This window comes from Tetrao urogallus (assembly GCF_951394365.1).
Source record: "Tetrao urogallus genome assembly, chromosome: 1".
NCBI lineage: Eukaryota > Metazoa > Chordata > Aves > Galliformes > Phasianidae > Tetrao > Tetrao urogallus.
Genome location: NC_136813.1, coordinates 48,316,394 through 48,341,640, shown reverse-complemented (window position 1 = coordinate 48,341,640; position 25,247 = coordinate 48,316,394). Strand labels below are relative to the sequence as shown.

Here is a 25,247-nt window from a genome sequence, read left to right as displayed (position 1 = left end):
AGTGCACTTAGAGCATCTATTTGGAATCAGTACAGATTGATTAATATAATATTGTGCCTTCCAGAAAAAGGAAGAGAAAGAAATGAGCAAAGTATGTGGGATAGAGAAGTAATGAGAGTAGGGTTGGAAACATCTGGCGATGTATAATTAGCATGCAGCATGTTCTGGAATTCAAACAGATTATTAAATCTGTAACTTAGTAAAGTAATACACATAATTCTGAAGTACTTAGCATTGGGTGGTAACAACATAAGATAGCTTTTTGCAAAGGGAATATAAAATCATCACTTGTTTTTATTTTCACTCTTATCCAAATTAGCAGGCCAGTCAAGTTTTGATAATTTATGATCAAGGATGATACAAATGCATGTCCCATGTTAAAGTCGTCATTTCTACCATGACAATATGCCTTATGTTATGCAAGCTACTACTTATGAAAAACACCCCATAGAGGCAAGAACTACATTGGTAGTGTTTTGACTAAGAAAGCATGTATATATCACATTATACAGGATAAAAAATTGTTTATGATGAAAATATAAAAGCTTAGCGATTAGAAAAATTAATTAGCAGAAAATAACGTAAGGAAGATTATCACTTAAGCAAAGACATTACTGTTCTTTGCCAGAGTATCAATTTTACAGCCTTTGCCCAGCCCTTCATTTGATAACTTTACAAATGTGTTATGAGTTTGTTTAAAAGATTGCCATTGTGAACAACATTATAATGAAATTGTTCACACTGCTGAAGTTAATACCCCATCTGCAATTTTGCTTTAATTCTTCGCTACAAAGATTCATAACTCTTTTGTAAAAGCGCTCCAGAATGAAGCTTGGCATACCAAAGTTCAGTCGTAAAAGCTGTGTTTCAAATAAGAAAAATGTGTTCAAGTTTCAAGTTCTGACATGAAAGTATGGTAGTGAAAAAGTTACTTTATTATTTTAAAACTAAGAAATACGTCAAGATTCTGTGTACCTTTTTCTGTTTCTTTTTTTTGTTTTTTGTTTTTTTAACAAAAAATATATTTGTCATGATAGAGTGATAGTATTTAAAATTTTTCAGAAATGTTTCAATCCTGTACATATGTCCACTACTTTGCAACTATTCTGCAGTGATTTTTAGCCCACTGATAAAAGCTTCTATATAGAAACCTATTTGACTATAACAGCATTAAGTTCTTATTGTATCTATTTTTTTTCCAGTTAATCATGAAATAAGATGAGTAACATTAAGTACAGACAGAGATACATATGAGAAATTTATAGAAGGAATAATAAACTTTCAAAGTTAACACTGTGGGTTTGTTTTTTTTTACTTTAATAACATAACCCTCACAGAGCTGCTACAGTTTCATCAGAAAATAACTCTACCATAAGTAACATAATGAACATAAATAAATACCTTTGTTTTTTACAAAATGAATTGCAATTTCTCTATTGCGGACATCAAAGTGATGAGCACTTCTCTCTGTTAATGTGAAAGCCTTGTGAATCTGTGGCTTTTAATTAAGCACTAACTACCACAGACCTGTTTCTGCTGAATGATTTCACATAAGCTCCAGGTTTTTTCATCTCAGAGTCCTGAATCCTAGATGGAAAACACACATTTTTGTTGAGACACCATCTCATGACACTCTGTTTTTGATGTAGTAAAACTTTATTTTGTTGATGTGATGACATTATTTTGATTTTTACGTGAGGAACATGTATGGATGGTGAAAGATGGAGATTGTGATGAATGCATATTTTAATGATTTATCCTCAAATAGTTTTAAATTGCACTTCATAATTATAATTTGGCTCCTCTTAGTCATTGTGAAAGAAGAAAAAAATATCATAAGCACCTCAGAAATGCTGAAGAAGGGACATCACTTAGAGTAATTCTTAATTAAAAGCTACTCTGTAAGTTTCCACTCAAAGTATCACATCAAATTAACTGTTCAGAAATCACCAAAAAGAGAGAACATAACGCTTCTCTCTTTTTGAGAAAAAAAAAAAAAAAAAAAAAAAAGTTGTAAAATGCATATTTTAAAATACACTTGGAGGATAAATGTCATTTTTAAATTGCATAGCATTTCCTTTGCTAACAATAACATGAGATTTACAAGACTGCGAAAGAAAAATGTAAATTAATTTTCACCGTTTGTGTTGCTCATTGCCAAAGACTCTACAAAGCAGTGTGTGTAGCTGTGCATGGTAGCATGTATGTTCACAACCACCTTTCCCAAAAGAAGCAAAAGAAAATGGCATTAAAAAAAATCCGATGATACAATTTATTAGCAATGGGAGTTTTTCAAAACAAATAGCTTTGCAGTGATTCTAAGAAATAATACTGATCACAAGGTACATGGAACCAGAAAGTGCTACACGCTTGCTCTAAACAGAAAAAGGCAACTTGCCAATTTTATCGTCTCAGCAGAGCTACTACAACAAAACAGCTACTATGACTTCCTTTTTCCCACAGCAGCAGGAGGTCTCCAGGCAATTTTAAAATCTAGGATTAATTATTATATATAACTCTAGGCTATCTTTTCTGTTTATGACCTATGTGTTATGGGTTGAAAGAAATCTTGCTGCTACTTAGTGTTATAAGTGTTATTGTTGTTAATATGTAGATGGTACTATCTTAATAGAAAGTGATCAGTTAGTTGTTCAGAACTTAAGTAATACTCCCAAAAAGAACTACTGAAATCTATTATAGCAACCAGTAAATGTGTATCCTGCCTCAGATCACTGTCCAGAAGTGTTAAGCTACTACAACTTCAAGTGTTCCATTCTCCACTGAAGAATTAAGAAAATCACTACAAGTAGCAGGAAAGTAGGCAGTATGACAATATAGTAGTGGGAGTTCTTGACAGTAAGTGTGCTTGTCTACAAAATGGGAAGAATGAATACAGAGAAACCAATGTTACGACACCCTATAAACAAAGCACCCAGAGATCAAAGTCATTAACAATCTTGTTGCAAACGATAACATACTCCAGTCAAGACCAGAGGCAATAGAACAGAGCTAGAATAAAAATATGGCACTGCACTAATCCCATGACAAGCTAGAGAAGTCTTGGGTTCTATACATGCTCTTCACTATCCTCAGAGAAGTAATACTTCTAGTAATAATCTACTATAGGACACTTATAAAATTGTAAGTTGCATCTGGAGTTTCTATTCACAAAACACTATATTACACTAACACACTGTCCAATTGCTGGTTACAAGAAACAAGAAAACTCCAGTAAAGAAATTTTACTTAAAACAATTATTAATTAAATATATATATATAATATAATAAATTAATTAAACAATTAATACTGTTCTGCTAATATTCATTGTCTCTTGCTCTCATAAAGTGAAATTACTCACTGAGAATGTTAGACAGACATTTCAATAGGAAAGACAGGCCTAAATATTTATAGGGAAAAAAAAAACAAAAAAAAAAAAACAAAAAAAACCCCTACAGTTCTACTTTGCTAAAATCCTTGTGAACTTGTAAAATCCTTGTGATGTTTTTTCTAGATGCTAGAAGTTCATCGTGTCATTGTAACTAAAGAAAAGGAATTTCACCACAGAAAGTTTTCCATTAAGCAAAAAGTAAGTTAAAAAATTGCATGAAAGTAGACTAAGTACTATGGAAGAAAAGGAAAAAAAAAAAAAAAAGATTTTTTCCTACAGATCAATTAATTCACAGTATTCGAGGAAAGCATGTTTCTTTTTACTGTCCTCACTGGGCATGCTAACTCTTAAGCATGAGACAGCTGTTTCCTTTGAGGAACTGTTTTAGAAAGAACACAGTCTGCAGGTAATTGACAGGTCAAGCATGTAAAAGCCCCTCAGAGCTTAAAAATATATTTATACATTTGTAATATTAATGACTAGCTTATCCTTGCAAAGAAAGAAAGACTATGCTTCCTGTTTAACTTGAAATTTATTTTTCAGTAACTTACGTGAACACTTTGAGTGCTTAGTATGGACTGGCATTGACCAGAATAAGAAACAGAACAGATTTATTAGTTTCCTGAGCAAGCTGTACTTACCAGAAGAGACAGAATGAATAAAAATATAACTGTACAACCAGCTATGAAAAAATACACTAAAAGTAGGAAGAAAATGGCATACATTAACAACTATATTACACAAAACAGTCTCAAGATATTCACAGTTTTATATCTGCTTAATTATGTTCTCAGAATTTTTCTCACGAATGGACTAGAGACTCGGGTATCCAGTGTTGCTATTAAAGTTTGTATAAACAGTGACTTCTGAAAGGACTTCATAAATGTTAATAATGAGAAACTTTACAAGCACACCCACAATCATACTTTAGCCAAATAGATACAAATTGTTGCTTTTTTTAAAAAAAAAGATTGAAAGTTCACAGGGTGATTTTACTTTACATACCCATTATTTTTGTTTATCAGTCAGTCTGCACACTCAGAATCTTGTTTGTTTCCTCTGGTTCATCTGAAATGGATTTCCAGTGTTTTCTATTATTTTTCTATGCAATATATGATAATGTATAGAAAAATAAGTTTTAGAAATCAGTTGGACACTATTCCTAAAAAGTTAACACCTTCTAGTTACATAATTATCTCTGAAGATATGGCCTGTAAGAGCTTCCCTTAAGAAACCAAACAACTTGGGCTTTTAAAAATCAAGAGAAATTTGGTCAAAGTGCCTGAGTTATTTTTTGAAAATGAAATCCATACTTGAATCCATTGAAGTAAAATAAAGACAGTTTCAGGTTTTCTAATTATGTTTTCCATTTGATAAAATTGATTTAGGAAAAAAAGGAAAGAATTTAGAATTAGTTTGGATAGATTCTATACCTTTGAGTGATAAGAGAAAGCACACATTGTTAGTTATAATTTCCTTATAATTCGCCATATTTAACCACCACATATTTGAGTCCTCTCCTTCTGTTACTTGTTATAGACTATTTTCTATTTGGGAGATTTATGCGACTGCACTGCATTGATTTCTTTAAACAGTGTTTCTGCACCAGCTTCTACATGACTATTAAGTCTGTATAACTATTTTCTGTTATTTCAAGAAGAAGATTCTACAAGAACCTACTCACTATAATAATAATAATAATAATAATAATAATAATAATAATAATAATAATGATAATAATAATAATAATGCAATTAACCCAGAAAATTCATAAATAAGAACAGTATTTCATTGACAGATACTTGACAATCAGAAAGGCCCATGATTAAAGAATAGTACATCTATCCTTATTTTATTCAGAGATATATGTTTCTTATGAAAAGTAGTTTCAAATATCTTGACACTATTTTGTTTTTTTTTCCAAGTTACTGGTGCTTTAAGAGTTTGGTAAATATTTCAAAAAGTTCATCAGTCCATTTCAACTTCAATCTAGAACTTCTTTCAACAAAGAAATTTTGAAAAGAATCCTGACAGATGTTACACAGCAAATAAAAAACTTCCTATAATGGAATCTGAGACAAATTTTGTATCACTGATTGAGTAACCATTTAATTCATCCTTTTAAAGAATAAAAGGAAAGAAAGTAATTTTAAAAGCTGAACACTCATTAAACAGAATATTTTAAGCTGAGATTTCCGTTTCCGGACTTCAAAATGCTCTGGTGTAAATGTAGTATCTCATTAACATTTTAATTACATGGGTTCATAACCACCACTGAAAAATTAGAATTATTTTATTTTTGCAAAATGGTCCTTAAGTCTATTTATCACAGTATTAATAGAAAATCCCAAGTTGGAAGAGACTCACAAGGTTCACCTTCTGGATCCATGCAGAACCATTCAAAATTCAAACTACATCTCTTAGTGAATTGTCCAAATGCTTCTTGAATTCTGCCAGGCTTGGTATCATGATCAATTCCCTGAGATCCTGTTCCAGTTCCTGACCATCTTTGGTGAAGAATCTTTTCCTAATATCTGACTCAGCTTCATGCCACTCCCTCAGGTCCTAACAATGTCTGCTTGTCTTTAGGCTGAACAAACCATGTGGCTTTAGCTGCCCCTCTTGCCCTCTTGTCCTCCTGCCCTTTGGACCCTTTGCCACCTTTGTTCCCCCTGCTTTGGACACTATTTTTATGCCTGCCTTATATAGTGTTGTCCAATACTGCATACAGTGCTTGAAGTGAAGCTGCACTAGTGCAGTATAGAGTGGGGCAACCACATCCCTTGGATTGCATAACAGAAGTAAACATGGAACCCATAGATTGCAGTTGAAAAAGTATTAGGTGTTCACTAGCATCAAAATTGATTTCAGGCTTTATTTTATTTATAAGCCCACTCTTATTTACAGAGAATTTTAGACAGATTTTTTAAATAAATACAATTTTCCAAATACAGTTGCTGTTACAGACAAGAGGACAAGTTTGCAACAGATGGGCAATTTGTTTCATCATCTTTGCCAGAATGTAGAGATTTTGTGCATGAAAAATAATGCTTTTTGTACATCTGAGACACAATTTTGTCCTTTAATTATATAAATGTTATTTAAAAATGTAACTATATTTTATAGCCTTAGCTTCAGTGTGTGTTTAATATTCACAGGAAAAAAGAATACAAAGATGAGATGCTATGAAGATTTAACACAAAAGACAGAGTTACCATGATTGTTAACAGAACAAAAAGTCTCCATGAATAACTGCTATATAACACTTGTATAGTGAATCTAGCAAGAGGGCCAAGGCTAAGTCCATAGAACTGTCATCGTATCAGGCTGTTTCCTATTATTAGACCAATTTCTAAGTGCAGTCAAGTCATCAACTGAAAAATATTTATTTTATTTTATATTTATGTTTTATTAATACTTATGTCTCTGTCCAGCATTGCTCATCAGCAACTAAAACATTGGGGTGTTATCAAGATTCTTTTTCTCCTAAAGCTAAAACACCAAACGCTATGAAAGAAATCATAACAAACACTATGAAGGAAATCAATTCTGACCTAGGTGAAACCAGGACAACAATGCACAGAGACCATCCTCTCATTCCACACAGTAACTTATGAATTCTGATGACAAATTCTGTTACTTGCAAGCTAAAGAGATTAAAGGTATATCTGGCAACCAAGATACGTAGCATACTGAGCAGTCTGAATAAATGTACTGGACATGGAAACTTATTGCTTTTGACTTACAGTAAAAAAACTCTACCCCAAATCCACTTTGAGTTAATTTATGCCCACTTCTAGGAAGAAGCACAATCAGCTCTAACCTTCAGCTAATAAACCTGCTAAACATCAAGATATGAGTTCTATATGCAATAAGTGAAAAAGACAATTTTTTTCCTGGTAAAACTTGACAAAGAATTTGCATTGCTCGTTGCTTAAGATATATTCTTCCGCTTTGTGTTTTAAGCATTTCATAGTAGAAAGCCTTGCATAATTAGAATGAATACTGGTTACCAATTTGATGGCATTTAATAGTGAATTGGAATGTCACAATAGAAAACACATGTGCACACACTGTGAATACATTTGCTTTCTTTCTTACGTATGCTTCCCTTTATCTCTTAGAGCAAACATTTCACTAATAAAGAGCTTGTTCAATGGATATTATTGTAAAGATGCATTTCTGTATTTCTTTATAGTTGATCGATTTGAGATTTTTTTTTATTTAGTGGGACTCCACTTCCACTTCACTCCCCCTTCTCCCTTGTCACCAGCAAGTTGCATTGCTGACAAGATACAACATGTTCAAATTTTTCCTAAAAGAAAATAAAATAAAATCTGAATGTATCTTTTTATCTAGATCTCCTGGGGAAGTATTTTTTTAGCTGGCCTCTTTCTTTATCACCTGGGGAAAATCTTAGTTTCTGAAGCTGCTGATGGACTGCACACTACCTGCTTTTTATTTTAAGGAAAGCGATTAAAAAAAAATGAACTATGACACTGCAGGAGATAGATAATATTAAACCTTTCTGTGATTAACTGGGAGAAGAAAAAAATGAAATAGTAACCTTTGGAGAGTTGCCTTTTTTGTTTGTTTGTTTGTTTGTTTTGTTTTATACCATTTATTACATAGAAGGGAAATCCTTTCTAGAAAACTCCTCTGGAGACAAAACATGGGCTCTTCGTCATTTACCACAGCATTGTTCACAATATGGTAAATATTAAGGTTTAAGCAAATGAAATAATGTAAAAAAAAAATTGTTTCCTTTAATTTCTGATCTCTAGATGCTATTTTTTTTTTTCCCCATTCAGTTTTTTCTCTTTTCAAAACCTTAAAATATTTCAGAATCCCATTCTCCAACAAAATTAATAGCCTTTACTTTTAGTGTACTCTTAATAATATCTGACCAAGAGCAATCAATCAGGTGCTGCATCTGATAAAATATACTCCTCTCCTGTGCCATCAGTCTTTCCTGTCAGTGAATGCTATAGTGGCATCTTCTGGTATAGAGAAGAATGAATAGTCATCTTGCTATGAAATAATTTTTCCATGAAAAACACACACAAAGAAACAAGCTTAAAGAAATGAAATAAAAAACACCTGCGATTCTTCTTCAATTATTCTTTTTACACCTACTGAAGTAATGAATAAAGAGAAATTAAAATCCAGTGATTTGGTAGTCATATGGGCATGCGAGTTTATGTGTAAATAAACTGCTTCTAGAGCTATTAGTATTCAACGCAATGACTTACTACTGTATCATTTAACATAAGATGATAAATGGTAGTTGATCAGAAAAAAAAAAAACAAGAGAAAGAAGGAAAGAAGGAAGGAGGTAAAAAGGCAACAGATAGGACAACAGGAAATCCTCCAAAACTGATTATTCTAAAGGCATTTCTCTTAAACTTACTTCTGTATGTTATGACTTACATTTTCTAGAAATTGCTGGATAGTAAAATAAATTAATGTTTATGAATTGAAATGGAAATGAGAATTGGCAAGAACTAGATATTCCATTTGATATTTTACAAGAACAGTGCTTTATAGCTTCATGAAATGTTACTGAGTTCAGAGGTTCAATCACAATGCCTTTAATTGTATATATTTTCCTTTGATATGACATATACTGTGACACTGTACATCATAGATCTTGCTCAGAATATTCCAGTAACAGGTGAATCCTGAGAAGCCAACACACCGACTTCCTTAGTGACAAGAGCTTTGAAATAAAATCACTGGCAGCTCAATTCTGAGTCATTGCTCCTCAGTACACATTATTAGATGTCACCAAGCATTTCCAGCATCTTTTGAATTTTTCCCTTTTCTGAGGAAATTGTTAAAACAGATATCAATTATGGGACCATTTTTAAGAGTGTGAAACTACTGGGAGCTACTGGGGTGAGTGTCTCAAAAGATCTAGTCCTAAATTTATTAAAAGTAATTTGCATAGAAAAGGAACTTATCTAGAAGCAAACTGTTCTGTCCCATTAAATATAATAGTTAAAAATTTGATCAAATTAAAAATTTATTAAAATTAGAACTCATTCACCAATGTACTTACTGTAGACTATTATCCCTGTGAAAAAGCTAATAGGTTTTGCCATCCAACCCACTATTGCCTTTTATGCACTGTGAACACTTGCATTCAACTCCACGTGGCTATCCAGAGCGCTGGCTCATAACCATGCCTGGATTAAGCATGTCATGAATACAGTGATGAACTGAGTACAAAACCAATTTGGTCCCACTTCCACAAGCAATTTGTCCTTGAAAATAATAGAAGAGCCTAAAGCTGTACCAGTGATCGGTGCTACCATGTTGGGTTGATGTAGCAAGGGTTGGCTATAGGGGGCTGTGGGCTTTTTCTGTGAGATAATGTCCAGCATAACATGTCTGGAACACAGATGGTCCCAGTTAGCTCCAATGGTCTCACCACAATGCACATCTGTTATGATCAGATTACAGCCCCTCATTTCCCACCCTCCATGCACCACTCAGGAAGAATGGGGAGAAGAGTCGGGAATTAAGGACGGAGGTTTGTCTGAGTGTCCTGTGTGTCTAAGCCATAGAAGTACAAAATAAACTAGAAAACTATTAATGTGTCTTGCTGTATTCATTTAAATATATGAGCATGCATGCTCAATCATTGAATGTAAATTCCCTGAAGTGCTCTATTAACTAAGCAACATTTAACAAACAATATATCTTTTAATAAATCTGAAGAACTTCTGCAAGTCACAATGTATGATCAATATTTTTGTCTATAACTAGCATTCACTTAACAATTTGATTGGGAAAACTTCACCCTAATTAATAGTTCTTCCATTTTTTCTTATGACTGAAGTTGTCTATGTAAGTTATCCATATGATATGTACAAAGTGATTATTTTGCAATTCTTTAGCTCGTGGGTAGTTTCTTGCTTTAAAAACAGCTGTTTTGTACAGATTTTGCTTCCTGGTATTTCAGAAATAGTAATTTTTTTAACAGCCAGCTTTCTCCTCTGTGTCTAAAGGCTAACATATTTTCCGAATGTCACAGTTGCAATAAGTAAAGCAGTAAGGGTATTTAGGCTTTCTATGTCACTGCCATCTATGTAAGTGTCATACACTGTGTTTCTCACATACAAAACCTGCTCATAAGAACCATCCTTTTCTTGGAACTGGAGTCTTACATGCATTTCTATTCAAGCCTCTAAACTTACTGAAGAGCTGTAGAAGAATGATGGAACAGACACAATAAAGATACTGAACAAGGACATTTCTGCCTATTTCTCACCCATCCTTCTCTATTCATACTTGTTCCCATTCAGATATCCCAAGCAGATTTGTTCCTCAAAAAATTCCTTTCTTTAGCTCCTTCTTCTTAGGATTAAACTCCTCCAGTTTCATTTCTATCATTATTATTTTTTTTTAATTTGGGTTAATGTTTTTCTTCTCCAGGTTGGATCTCAACACATTTTTGCCCTGAATTATAGTAGAATTATAGAATCATAGAATAGCTTGTGTTGGAACGGATCTTAAAGGTCATCTAGTTCAAACCCTGGACAGGGTTACCAGCCACTGAACCAGGCACTAGTTCAGATTGTTGATCAAACCTAACCTTGAACACCTCCAAGAATGGAGCATCCACAGCTTCTCTGGACAACTTGTTCCAGTGCCTCACCATTCTCTGTGAAATTTTTACCCCTAACATCTAATCTAAATCTCCTCTCTTTTTAACTAAAGCAGTTACCCCTTCTCTTATCATTATCACATCATGTAAAAGGTCAGTCTACTTTCTGATTAGAAGTTCATTTTAAATATGGGAATACCACAACGACATCTCCGCAGAGCCTTCTCTTCTTCAGGCTGAGCAAGCCCATCTCTCTCTACCTGTCTTCATATGAGAGGTGCTGCAGGTCTCTGATCATATTCATGGCCTCTGGACCCACTCCAACAGTGCTACATCTTTCTCATGCTGAGGGCCCCAGACCTGAACACAGTACTCCAGATGGGGAAGAATAAATGGGAACAATTACCTCCTTCTCCCTGCTGACCAGCCCTCTTTTGGTGCAGCCCAGGATTACGTTGGCCTTCTGGGCTGCAAGGTCACTTTGCTACTTTATGTCAGGCTTCTCATCCATCAGGATTCACAAGGCCTTCTCTGCATGACTGTTCTCAAGGAGAACTGTTCTTCTCACAGCCTGTTCACATATCTCTCTTGTTGTTGATGAACCTCGTTATGTTCATCTGTGCCTACTTTTCAAGCCTGCCCAGGTCCATCTGATTCTCTTCCTTCTGTTTTGTCAACTGTATCACAAAGCTTGGTGTCATCAGCAAACTTGCTGAAGGCATTATTAATCCCCCAGTCTATGCCATTGAGAGGCACAGAGGTGAGGCTTGCAACCCTGTAGTTTCCCAGATCTTCCTTTCTCCTTTTGGAGAAATGGGAGTGATGTTTCCCTTTTTCTAGTTACTAGGGACTTTGCCTGACAGCCAATTATAATGGCATTGATTGACTCATGTCCATAATGCTTAGGGCATTATTGAAAATAAAATAAAAACAAGGGCTTTGTGCCCTTCCCTGAAGCCTGGAACAAAATTACATATGGTCTGTCCATGCTCACAGCATTCATAAGTTCAAATCATATGTCTAAATGAGAAATATACCAGCTACTCAGGGAGCCCTTACTTTAAGATTGTGCAATAAAAGCAGTTACCTAGGGATGATTGTATACAAAATATATTTGAGAAAGGAAGCCAAATGGGAGAAAAGATACATATTTCAGAGTCTAATGGATTTGACATAAAAAATACTGGTGACTATATGGTGCCACAAAGGATACCTTTAATGAAGACTTTGTCTATTGAGATGCGAAATAAGCCTTCTGTGCCTCCAACTGGGTAAATCACAATGAAGCAGGAGATTTTTCCTGCTTTAATCACCTCCACTGGCTCTGAGCTGAATTTGATCATAGGATTCCAAGTAAGAAAAACCACTCATGTTTAACATATGATCTCATTGCTACTGGCCAACATTTGGCATAGTGTTCAACTTAAAAGACTTCTGAAAACACAAAAAGTAGGACTTACATTTATATTCAGTTACCTAAATGTAGTAGTATACAGGTTTTCATGTGAACTAACTGTTGTTGCTAAAGACACAATTAATATAGTTAAAATAAGCCACTCAGCACGTACCGAAACAGGCCCCTGAAATGTTCTGCAAGATTTAGAGTATTTCTAGGCTACTACAGCTAGGTGTTTGATTTAGAGGGGAATCCTTTCAAAAAGATCAGGGATCAGAGTACATTTTCTCCCTGCATTTATTCCCAGAACATAAAAAAGAGTATTCATGCCTACCTGCAGTCTGATTCTAGCAAATAGACAACAAGTTTGTAGGCCCAGTTTGAAATATACAGACTGCTAGCCATTTCCCTTTAGAAGTACAAGAGACAGGGGAATTTTAGTTGCTGCTCTGCAGATATACTTCTTGAGAGAATGTAGGTCACGAGTATTTTAGAGTAGATTCATGCTTCTTGGGAAAGCCTGCAAATTTTTTTGCTTGATAATAACAAACTTTTTGCAAATTTGGAGAACTAGGTCTTGCTTATTCCTAGCTCTCCTATATATTATTTCTAGGAAATAATAATAATATGAATAAACAAACAAACAACAAAAATTAACAATCAAGAAATTCTCTCCTGTGTAAAAAATGATTATTCAAGGCACTGTAGTTGCAATTATTAAAAGTTGAAGGCATAAATAACAAATTAATTTTGCACACAGGTTATAGAGAAAACTCTCAAAACATAATGTCCTTGATTTAAAAATATATGTATATATTTATTAAAGATGAGAAGCACCCATGCTAGGCAGAGGTACTCCTTTCATTATAAATTACCTTTGGGTATACAGAAATCTGACATTTATCCTGGTTACAACTTGCTGAAAGAAAACAGATTAAAAGATAGATGTAAATCAGTTTTGAGAAAGAAGATTTTTAAGCATATAAAAAATGTTTTAAACATCTTTTTTTTAATTCAGTGAAATCATTCCTTTGTTTTTCTCAGTTTAAAATCTAGAAAGAGAAACTGGTAAGACAGACACCAAAATAGTTTGCTAACCAAATGTTAACAGTTTATGGGCTGGTTCAGCCCTGTTCTGTGACTAGCAGCGCGGAGGGATTTCACAAAAATCCGTGCCTCAGGAAAAAGGAAACAGGGGACCCCAAAATCATTAAAAACAGTAAAAACAGCGGCCAAAATGTGAGGAGAAACGAAACTAATTTACTAAATATGGTATACCAGATAACACACTATAATACAATATAATTAGAATTAAACCTAATAAATCAAATATAATGAGAGAAAATGTCCAAAAGGTGGATAGGCCTCACCATAACACTGAGACAAGATGCGCAGTCCAGTTGAGGAGCAGGGAGAAGAGCCTAATGAAGAAGAGTACATCAGGTGACCTTGCCAAGGGTTATATCTCCTCTCTAACTGCAAAGCCCCCTGGAGTATGTCGTTCTTCTCTTCCAGACAGGTGCCCGGAACTGGAGCATTAACAGTTTAACTCCCAGTGCCCTACATGATATTATGATGTGGAATACTAATAAACAAAAATCATAAAACCATGACACCAAACATAACATGGGATTCACATACAGTCTTTAATCCTTTTGCACCAGTAACCATTCTTGGCATCGCAAGTGGTGGATAACAAATTACTCTTATCAAACAGTGTGAATGCTATTTTACAGATATTATAGTCTGTGCTTACAAGTAGCACCTTTGTTGCATTAATGATTGTGATGTTATAACCAGAATGTACTCTCAATGTACATTAAAGTAGCTAACTGTTCAGATGAGGGAAATGTAACCGGAAAACTGTGATCCTTTCAAACTTTGCAGAGGGTAGATATTCGTTTTCTGTCAATCAAATTAATAAAAAGAGTGAATTTCTACCAAACAAAAAAAAATTTTTTTGAACACTTTCTTTGAGTTTTTATGTCAGTAGAGTAGAAACACAACAGTAGAGTAAAAGAGTCATAAAGGCTATCTCAAAAAAACATGAGAAATCTAATGCAAATTGTGTAACACTTGTCTTTTTGTTTAGGTTTGGGTTTTTTCTTTTTGCTTTTTTTTTCTAATTTATTTTGTGGGGATTCATTTGTTTGTAGACATTGGGCAAAACTTATCCAGCCTCTCCAATCATGAATTAGAGGTTAAAAATGAGTATCCTTTTGACAGTCTTTAAAGCTAAAATTCAAAATTCTGAATTAAAGAAAGATTTCTTTAAGGTAATAAAATCACACTTAAGATAGAATAGATAAGTCTAACTCTTCTGAAGTTCTGTTTTTAAAAAAATACTTTTGGATGCTACTTTTTGTAGCAAAAACTCATAGCCTTTTGAGAGTTAGGCATCGCCACTTAGAAAAAGGGGTTCTTTTAAACACAATTGCTTGGAAGGTACACACTTTTGTGTGAAATTTCTTGCTTATTTTTATTTTATATAGGGGAAAACAATAGAAATTATGTTATGCTTAATTTGTGGAAGAACCTGATAGAACAGCAAACTGTTTTGAATATGGTAATACGAGACATATAAAAATTTTTCTTTTCAGATCCCTAACACGTTATTATACAGATACTAAAACATTATTATAAGGTGCATTTCATACAACATGTTACACATAATAACAAATACCAACACACTGAAATATAATTAGAATTTTTTAACTCTTTCTAAATGAATTACATGTTTTCTTAGGAAAATTCAAACCACTATGAAGTCTCTGAAATAATTCTTACTGATTTCAGAGAGAACTTGATCATAACTCATTTAAAATATAATACGAATTAGTCTTAATACCATTGTATTTTGCAAGTGGTCAACTTTTGCATAAACAAGCATTATATTTTGATCTCTTTTTGCATATCTCTGACAGATACAAAAAAAAAATAATACATAATTTAATGCAGAGATTAGTAATTGTTAACATTTTGTATGGCAAAAATATACATCATTATGCACATTTCTTTGAGTTGGGAAAAAAAGAATTAATTTCCTTTGATGAAATTTTCAAAGCTTTTATCCATTATTGGAAAGAAATAAAAAGCTTTAGTTTTTTTTTTTTTTTTCATGAAAACGAAGGCATAAATTCCCATCAGACTCTAGTGAAATGACTATTCTCTTTTTCCCCATATACTAAATTAATAATTTTAACTACAGCACTAAAAGCTTAGCCTGATTATTATCAACATTGTATTTTTCCTCATCTATCCAAATAACTGAGGAATCATTGGGCCAAAAAGAAAGACTTACAAGTAAAGATGGGAGGCAACGTACTTGGGCACAGGTTCCTGCTTTTCTTCTGTTTTCTACTGGCTCATTTTATGGGATTGGATTAGTAAATTAAACTACAATACATCAATGAAGTCTACATAGTTTAATATTAACCGGGATGCTCTGGTTATCCCACCCTTCATTCCTAAAGGAAAACTGTTATAATTCTGAGCTCTTCTCTCTCTTGTCTTTTTGGAAAATAACTGGAAATATTTTGAAGATAAAAAATTATTGTAATAAGTACATTCCTGTGGAAGATCTATATTTCAACAAATCAGTATTCTCTATCAGCAAGAAGATATATATTGTCAACACATACAAAGTTCAAAGATTTTTTTGTATGTATGATAAAGTGCTTGCAGAGAAATACATAAAAATGTAAATTATTTGAAGCATAAACAAAAGCACAGTGATACTCAAGTTCAAATGATTTCAACAACAAAAACTCACTTGTGGACTCCTTTATGCACAGACTTCCAACAGTCCTTCATGTTTGCACAAGTTAAACTGCTGATTGTAAGATGACAGAAACTATTGAGAGAAAAAAAAAAAAGCAATTGCATTTCAAATAATGACAGGAAACTGAAATTAATTAGAAGGTAACTTCCATGCATCTTATTTTACTAAAATGTATGACCCCTATGTTTATATTATCCTTTGGGAAGATCAGATGATAACATTTCCCACTCTCAATCTACTGTCTGCTGGTGCAGCCTCACCTGAAGTACTGTGCATAGTTTTCGGCACCACCGTATAAGAAATACCTAGAATTATTAACGCATCCAAAGGCGGGTAGCAAACGTGAAAGATTACAAAGGACAAAATGTATGAAGAGCAGCTGAGGTCCCTTGTTTTGTTCAGCCCAAAACAGAGTAGAATGAGTGGAGGCCTCAACGAGTTACATACTTGTAATATGTAATATAATATTCGTAATACACTGTTTGACTGTTTCACCTAAATTTAGGCCAAGAAGCAATTACAGAGTACCAGAAAGGCAATTACAGATACAGTCCCTGCACAGAACAGACCTGACCATGACTAACATGCTAAGTCTCCCACTGTAAACTATAAAATTTGTTATGAATGATAGTCCATTTACATGAGCATTTCCTGTGTGAAATTTCTCTGGAATTGGTGCAGAATTTATAGTAAGTGTTATAGTGCAGCAATGCACCCTACTGCATTTCAAAATTGAGTGGATTTGTCTGCAACCTTCCTCATTTTTCCGCTCCTCCTTCACCATTGTCTTTTCTATGTTGTCTCAAAAATAACTCACCAACTTTTGACAGAATTTTTAGACAGGGAATACACAAAGTCAATGTGGGGAGAATTCCATAAGTTTAAAATTTATCTCAGTTCAATTCAGTTAAAACAAGAGCCATTGTTACATATTAGTTATTCTAGCTAAATAAGAAACTGTTAATTATATCATTCCACAAAACACAACATGATATCTGAGCATAAACACAAGAGAGAAAACTTATGGCAATATTTAGATTAAGTTTCGAGTCCACAGAAAGAGCTTCTATTTTTTGTACTATTTTTAAATAAAATTGAGAGCAAACATAAGTAGTGAAGTGATGCAGTCCTTCCAAAGAAATATGAATAAGAGCGCACTAAAAACAGGGTATTAGGAATACTATTGTGTACAAACAAAATAAAACCTCAAATTCTATTTAGACATAAGCGATCTTTTTCTTTACTGAGGTAATACCAAATGCATATTAAACTTTAAAACAATATAGTGAATGGTAAACATCATAGCAGAGATTTTATTGCTTTCACTATCTGGTGAGTACCACTAGTTATAAATCTTTGAACCCTAAGCCAATTGGAGATGGCAGAAATCTACTGAGGAGTTCTTCATTACACCACAACCATAATGAATTTGACCACAATACTGCTCTACTTTTGGAGCTGAGATTGGTGTAAATGAGTAGAAATAGCAAAACAGACTGACCAGGGAATACAGAAGCAGCTATGTTACTTGACATCATTTTGAACCTTCCAGTCTTATAGACTGTCACTTTCCAGCAGTCATGTCATTAAAACAGCTAATGTTGATCACAATGTTTACTTTGCATACTTATATTCTTAAATCTGCAATCAAATGCGTCAAAATATAGATTATTTGATTATGTTTTAATATTAAAGCTAGAATACACATTAGATATTTAATCCAGAGTTTTTACTTCATGTTTAACACTCTGTGGGGTAGTACATCTCTATTTCAGGCTGCAAATCTTTTCTTTCTATTCAAATTATACAGTGAATCTATCTCAACCTAGTTTAGTGATGATTTATTTAAATCCTACCTACCTAATGACTGACAATTGATTTATAATAAGCACAGATCACGATAAATGCAGTCATTTCATCACATTTACTTTTGCTGCCTAAAATCGTCTTTTCTGGTGCCTCAGTCAAGGACTTCGAATGAACACTACCTCAACAAAATCATGCGTTATAGTGTAGCTAAGATTTGTACTCAGTCTAGTTATTTTGTTCAATAAACATTAACTGTTAATTTCCCATACTTTTAGGACAGGAAAGGCTGATAAAGCAATGGAGAGAAAGCAGCTGTTCAAATGAGAGATACTATGATCATTGCTGCTATTACATGTTCTTCCAGTTCTACCCATTCTCACAATTTGTTGTTGCTAAACTGTTATTACTGTTTTTTTTTCTGATTTTGGAAAGTATTGTGAACTGCCCTGGCAAGGCTTAGAGCAGTGAAAAGCAAAATGGAAAAGTCTCTATAGAATTTCAAATAGTATAGTTAATGAAGTTTGCTCTCCTCAAACAAAGAGAAGCTGAGTAAAGTTTCTCATGTATGGTAGTTTTAAGCAGCTTTGGAGATGGGGATAAATGATGCTTATTACAAAGGATGCTTTTAAAATAGAGAAGGAAAGGCAAGGCAAGAAAAACAACCATGCCAAAGTGAGTGAAAGAACAGAAAGAGGAGAAAAGATGTCTGGGAGTACTGAATGAAGAATAAAATCAGATAGAAGATATTGACTGGTTTATGTAAATCATCATACTCTCTTCTCATATGGAAGTCACAATATAAAGCCTTTTCCAATTTTTTCCATGCTATTGCATAATCTTAATAGGAAAATAATAATCCATAGATTAACTAATTGTAAAATCAAGTATTTTTGAGCTTTTTTCTTCAGACAGAGAAAATGTCTGGTAAGTGAAAAATCAAATACAGGAAGAGTCAAGATTTGCTTGTGTAAAGACCCTCTAGGTAATTTTAAAAATATTAGCCTTGAAATATGACATATAGTAAAGAAATAGCTACACTGAATGTTAAAATGAGAAAAGAAGAAGAAAGACAAAGCTGTAGCACAGAAATTTTCAGAAAATTAATGGTCTTGCTATAAGTCTTATGAGAATTTTTATAAAAGGCTATGAGTATCTCAGCGGAGTGATAGCAGGATTAGCTCTTCCTCTTTTCCTCACACAGCTAGATAAGTATTTCTTGCTATTACATCTTGAATTCTGCTTTTTATTTGTTTTGTTTGTTTGTTTGTTTGTGGAGGTAATTCATTATGACACATTAAATTGTCCTGTAAAGACTTCTTTGTTAGAGTAGAATAAAAGTCACAAAGTGTTAAGACTTTATTCTAGTATTTATTTTATACAGTTATACTATCTTTTGTAGTACCACTCCTCCAAAAGACTGAAGTAATTTGCTGTGTTTTAAAGCAACTTAAAAAGGGCAGACAGTAAAACTGTAGGGTTCTGAAATAATACACGTAATAGAATAATTGACTATTCAATATGAAAACTGGAATTCTTAAGAATACAACATATTTTAAGCACCAGTATAATGCTAGGGCTATCATTTCTGAGTCATAAATAACAATTCTCTCCATTGGCCTCCCAGAGTCTAAAGCCTATCACACACATTAGTCAGTCTCCAATGCTAAGTGAAAACACCTCCTGTATCTGTAACACTGAGTGGAGGAACAATTCGTCTTCAACTTCAGTAGCAATATGTTCAAAGAAAATTGCTTGAGTTATGCCTTGGCAAAAACGTATCTTTCCTTCCTCTCTGTTACTTCTAGGTCTGAGGACTATACACATGTTTAGAAGACAATGACGAAGAACTAGAAAAGATATATATACTCTTTTTTTTTTTTTTTTTTTTTTTTTTTTTTTTTTTTTAATGCAAAGCATTGTGTTTAGTATGGATATTTATCTACTTTATCAACTTATTTATTTTGCTTATTAATTTAGATCATGAACTTCTTGAAAACAGGATACCCTTGGTGAAATTCTTTGGAATATATAGAAAAAAAAAGAGACGTGGCTTAAGATAGGAGCCCCAAACTGTAGTGTAATACAGAATAGGCAGTAATCTCCCTTCCTTTCCAGACTAATTATGAAAAATTGATAGGAATTGAAAGACTGTGAAAATAATTTTTGGTAAGGAAAAGATAACACCATCTATATGCCTGCATGTATCAAAAAATTAAAGGTAAAGTAAAGGTAAAGTAAACTTCACGTTTCCATAATGAATATAGTTCATTACTGTCATGGTTCCATGTTTTTTTTGTTTTTGGGTTTCAGTATTCCACATCAAAACATCATGTAGTGTACGGGGCATTAAAGTGCTAATGCCCCAATTCCAGGTACCTATCCCTGTACATTACAGCAGTCACGGGATCTGGCCCTTCCAGGTGGGGGGGGGGCACTCTCCTCCTGCCTTGCAGTGGGTGCTGGAGGGTGCTTTCCTAGCCGTTCCAAGCTTTGCAGGTTTGACTCGGTCCCAGGAACTCTCTCTCTCATCTTGTCTGATTTATTAATCTCAATTTCAATTAAATTGTATTATATTGTGTTATCTTGTATTGCGATATTATAGTAAAATAAGTTTTCCTCCATAGATTGTTGCCACTGTTCTTTTCCTCCCTTCCTTCCTTCCCATTTTTGTGGGATTGGGGTGGGGGGGAAGGTCAGAGGCCTGTCGCCCCTGTCATGGACATAGATTGATCTAGTCAACTCCATGACAATTACATATTATTTCTAACTTGATTTTTCTCATTAGGATTTCTAAATTGCTATGTGAGCACTGTCCAATTCAGCCCATTGTGTTTTTACCTGTCTGAGATTACTACAATAGTATTCTGCTTTTCACTTTAAAAATACGGTTATGTTAGACTGATAAACTAGTGTTGCACAATGGAGAGAAGCATCCTGTAATTTGAAAAATTAACAAAGATCTGCCATGCACCAGGAGAAGCAAAGTAATATCTGCAGATCATGAAGGTTTTTATTTGAACAAATCTAATACCTTCATCTTATTCACAATGCAAATATGTCTTTTTTTTTTTTTTTCTGTATATCAGTATATTCAGAATTCCCAACATAATTACTGAACCAGAAATTCAGTTTCATTGGTCTTCCATTACTAATGAGATCAAATACTAACCATAACTAAATATAATAGTCAGACATTTCTGACTATTAAAAAAACAAAAACAAAAACAAAAACAAAAAACAGAACAAACTAATATTATGATGGACAAAAACCATCAGAATTAACAAACCATCACTGAGGATAACCATACTCAAGTCAACCTGTTGGCTATGCCTGACATTCAGTCACGCATCACAAAGAACGAAGAATGCAGTAAGTAACATATGCAGCCAGGAGTTCATGATCTGACTTAGCTTGGACTTAATACCAGTCATATGAAACTAAGAAAATTCCACCAGTTTAAATACCAATGATATTTATCATATGTTTTCATTCTCACTCTTAATGTAAAATTATGAATATTGAAAAGTTTGACTCAGGTAGTTCTCTACAAAATACATCTACCACAGCAAAATCCTAACTTTCAGCTTAGTTCCTTTATATTAGTTCCATTAATTATTAGAAACAACTTCTGTGGTAGACTGCCAAGTATTACCTCTCATGTTAAATCAGTAGGTCAGAGGGGAATATTATTATAAGACCTATTAATCGACTAAAATAATGTAATGAGGTCTATGCACTAACATATGCTGTGATGAAACTGATACTTATCTTCATACCATCCTCACAGAAGTCTTATAATTACAGTCCTATTCCAGTATACCTTGGAAACATTATGTAGACAACTTCTCCATATCTTTTCCAAGATAATTCAGTGGTGTTTCTTAGTGGAACATATAATATTTCACTCTTTGAATGTATGAAATGTAATCATGGACTTACATTCTGTAATTTTCAGGACTCTTTTTATTTCTTCACTTCCTGATCCTCCACAACCATCTTCATCATCACAATCTCCCCTGATTTGTTCTTCCACACTTCCACCACTACCTGTTTGCTGTAGATCCCAGTTATCATATTTACGAAATGATTTGCCCCGCAACAGCTGAAGACAAGACATTGCATGCAAGTTAGTAGTACAGATGAAGAACTTCGAAGAACATCTAAAATTTCTTATCTCTCTACCTAATATTGCTTTGATTTTAAAAGAAAAATCCAGAGTCCACAGAAAGATAATTCTGACTTTTTCCCCCTCCAGTTTACAGTCACATTTAAAGATGCTCATTCTTCATTTTTTATTTAAAAACATATGCAATGTTTCTATTTGTACTTCTTCTGTACTGCTAAATAAGAGATTGGTCATTAAACCCTAGCCCAGAGGCAAACCACTTGTCCCTCACACTTCCAGACTGGAATTTTTTCGAGGAGAGAGACAGAATCCATGCTACACAGCAACTGGCCCTGCATCTATTCCAGAGCCATGTGGTGACTTAAGATACAATTATTATCTTTTCAGTTTTTTTCAGTTCAAAATATCTGGACTAATAGAAGAGCTGTGCTTCATATATTGCTGTATATTTGTTACATACAAAACATCCAGGTTGTATGTATTCAGTGTGTTACATAGGAATCCGGTATAAACTGAATGAAATAGATGTGCTGGGACAATATCAAATATTTGACCAGGGAACAGCAGACCAAGCCAGTACCACTGGGAAACATTATTGTCCTAGAGATAACTGTTTATTTACATTTAGGCATCTTTTTAGTAGAGCTAACAAGGGTGACCCAAAATAAATCAAACAGATAGCTGACACTGTTTTGGGCAGTGTAAATACTTTAGATCCAGTAGACAAACTTGTTCTTATGTTCCTTCTTATTTTTTAGTATAAGCATGGTCAATAATGGTCTACAATACAGGAGGTCAGAAGCATAGATTTCAAAGTTTGACTCACTTCTTCTTTCTGTTAAGCAGAACTGAGCAATAATTTGAATAATATTCACTTGTTTTCCATTATCAAATGTACAAATGCCACACAGATTTTTAAATATTAAGCATACATACTGTCTTACATTCTCCATCCAGATTCAGCTCACTTTACATGTCAGATACAAATAAATATTGTGATGTCTTTCTAAATCGGTTCTTGTGAGTGATCATAACTGTATCTAGTCAAAATTGAGCTAGTGCAGTCTCATGCACTGCACTTTCTTTCAGGAAGACTGATTTGTGCTAGACATTTGGTCTAGACATGCTGGCTCAGATTTTTTAATGTAATCATCACATTTTGTCCTAAAAGTAGCTAACTAACTATTAGAAAATACGAAACACACTTGTTTTAGACATTCAAATATTTGATTGTTTTATTGTTCAAGTAAGACTTGTGCTTTTGAAGAGCATAGCTTACTTATGCAGAGAGTAATTTCCCAGACTACTTAATCTGTTAAGTGATGTATAAAGACCAGGAAAAATATTTTAGACATTTCTAACACATCACATAGATACATATCAGTAGCTCTACAAAAGCTACTTACGACACAATATATGAACAGTGAAGAATGCCATTCACCACTGAAACAGCAGAACTAATTTATGCAGCACCTCTGATTCAGAAGTATTTTTAGGTATTGTTATATGTTACTTTCAGGACATATCTGAGATAGATATGCTTTCTATAACTGCCTTACTCTCTGTTCACTACGTAATTTGTGAAAAATTTCTGCCAAAATAGTAGATATGGAGACAAAACACAGTCAGTTCAATTAACTACACCAAGTATCATAGAATCATAGAATCACAGAATCATAGAATGGCTTGGATTGGAAGGGAACACAAGGATCATCAAGTTCAACCCCCCCGCCACAGGCATGGCCACCAACCTCCAGATCTGGTCCTAGACCTGTTTGCTCAGGGCTCCATCCAACCCGGTCTTGAACACCTCCAGGGGTGGAGTATCCACAACTCTCCGAACAGCCTATTCCAGCACCTCACCACTCTCTCTGAAAATTTCTCCCTGACATTCAATCTAAACCTTCCCTCCTTGAGCTTAAAACCATTCCCCCTTGTCTTATCACTGCCTACCCTTCTAAAAAGTTATTTCCCCTCCTTCTTAGATCCCCTTTTAAATACTGGAAGGCAGCAATGAGGCCTCTCTCCAACAGTTTCATGTCTTTCGTGTACTGGGGGCCCCTGACCTTTGGTCATCTGAGATGCAAGAGCACACTTCTGGCTCATGTTCGGTTTTACATCCGCAAGGGCCCCCAGGTCTTTCTCTTCAGGGCTACTCTCAAGGAGTTCTTCTTTCAGACTGTATATATATCTGGGATTACTCTGACCCAATTGGAAACCATGTACTTCTCTATGTTGAAACCCATGAGGTTCACATGAGCCCACCTTTTGAGTTTGTCAAGGTCCCTCTGGATGGTTTCTCTTCCTTCTAATCCATCAACAGCACTACTTAGCTTGGTGTCATTGGCAAACTTGCTGAGGGTGCTCTTGAGCCCATCATTGAAGTCATTGATAAAGATGTTGAAGAGCACCGGTCCCAAGATAGACCTCTGTGGGATGCCACTTGGCACTGGCCTCCACCTGGACATAGTGCCATTCAACACAACTCTGTCTATTGCCTTCCAAACAATCCCTTATCCACCAAATCACAGAATCATAGCATCATAGAATCACAAGTTTGGAAATGACCTGTAAGATCATCTAGTCCAACTGTCTCCTCATCACCATTGCCACCACTAGCACTAAACCATATCATGCAGCACGTCATCCAGATGCCTTTTGAACACTGCCAGGGATGGCAACTCCACCACCTCCCTGGGCAGCCATTCCAGTGCCTGATCACTCTCCGAGAGAAAAAGTTCTTCCTTATGTCTAATCTAAACCTCCTCTGATACAATTTGTGGCCATTACCCCGTGTCCTTCTCGTTGCCTGGGAGAAGAGGCCAAATCCCTCTTCATCACAACCTCCCTTCAGGAAATTGTAGAGTGCAATGAGGTCTCCCCTGAAGCCACCTCTACTCCAGACTGGACAATACGAGCTCCCTCAACTGCTCCTCATAAGCCTTGTGCTCCAGACCCCTCACCAGTTTTGTTGCCCTTCTCTGGACATGTTCCAGGGCCTCAATGTCTTTCTTGTAGTGAGGGGCCCAAAACTGAACACAGTACTCCAGGTGCGGCCTCACCAGTGCTGAGTAGAGGGTGATGATAACCTCCCCGCTCCTGCTGGCCACGCTATTTCTAATGCAGGCCAGGA

General features: G+C 34.6%; 1 protein-coding gene across 1 annotated transcript in view; it reads right to left on the bottom strand.

Moving 5' to 3' along the window:
• The window catches only part of GPC5 (glypican 5), a gene marked incomplete at both ends in the record, with an annotated part of 607,225 nt that overhangs the window by 264,975 nt on the left and 317,003 nt on the right, over positions 1-25,247 (bottom strand). The window contains 1 exon segment of the mRNA XM_079539519.1: positions 21,928-22,090. Coding sequence (XP_079395645.1) covers positions 21,928-22,090 — 163 coding nt within the window.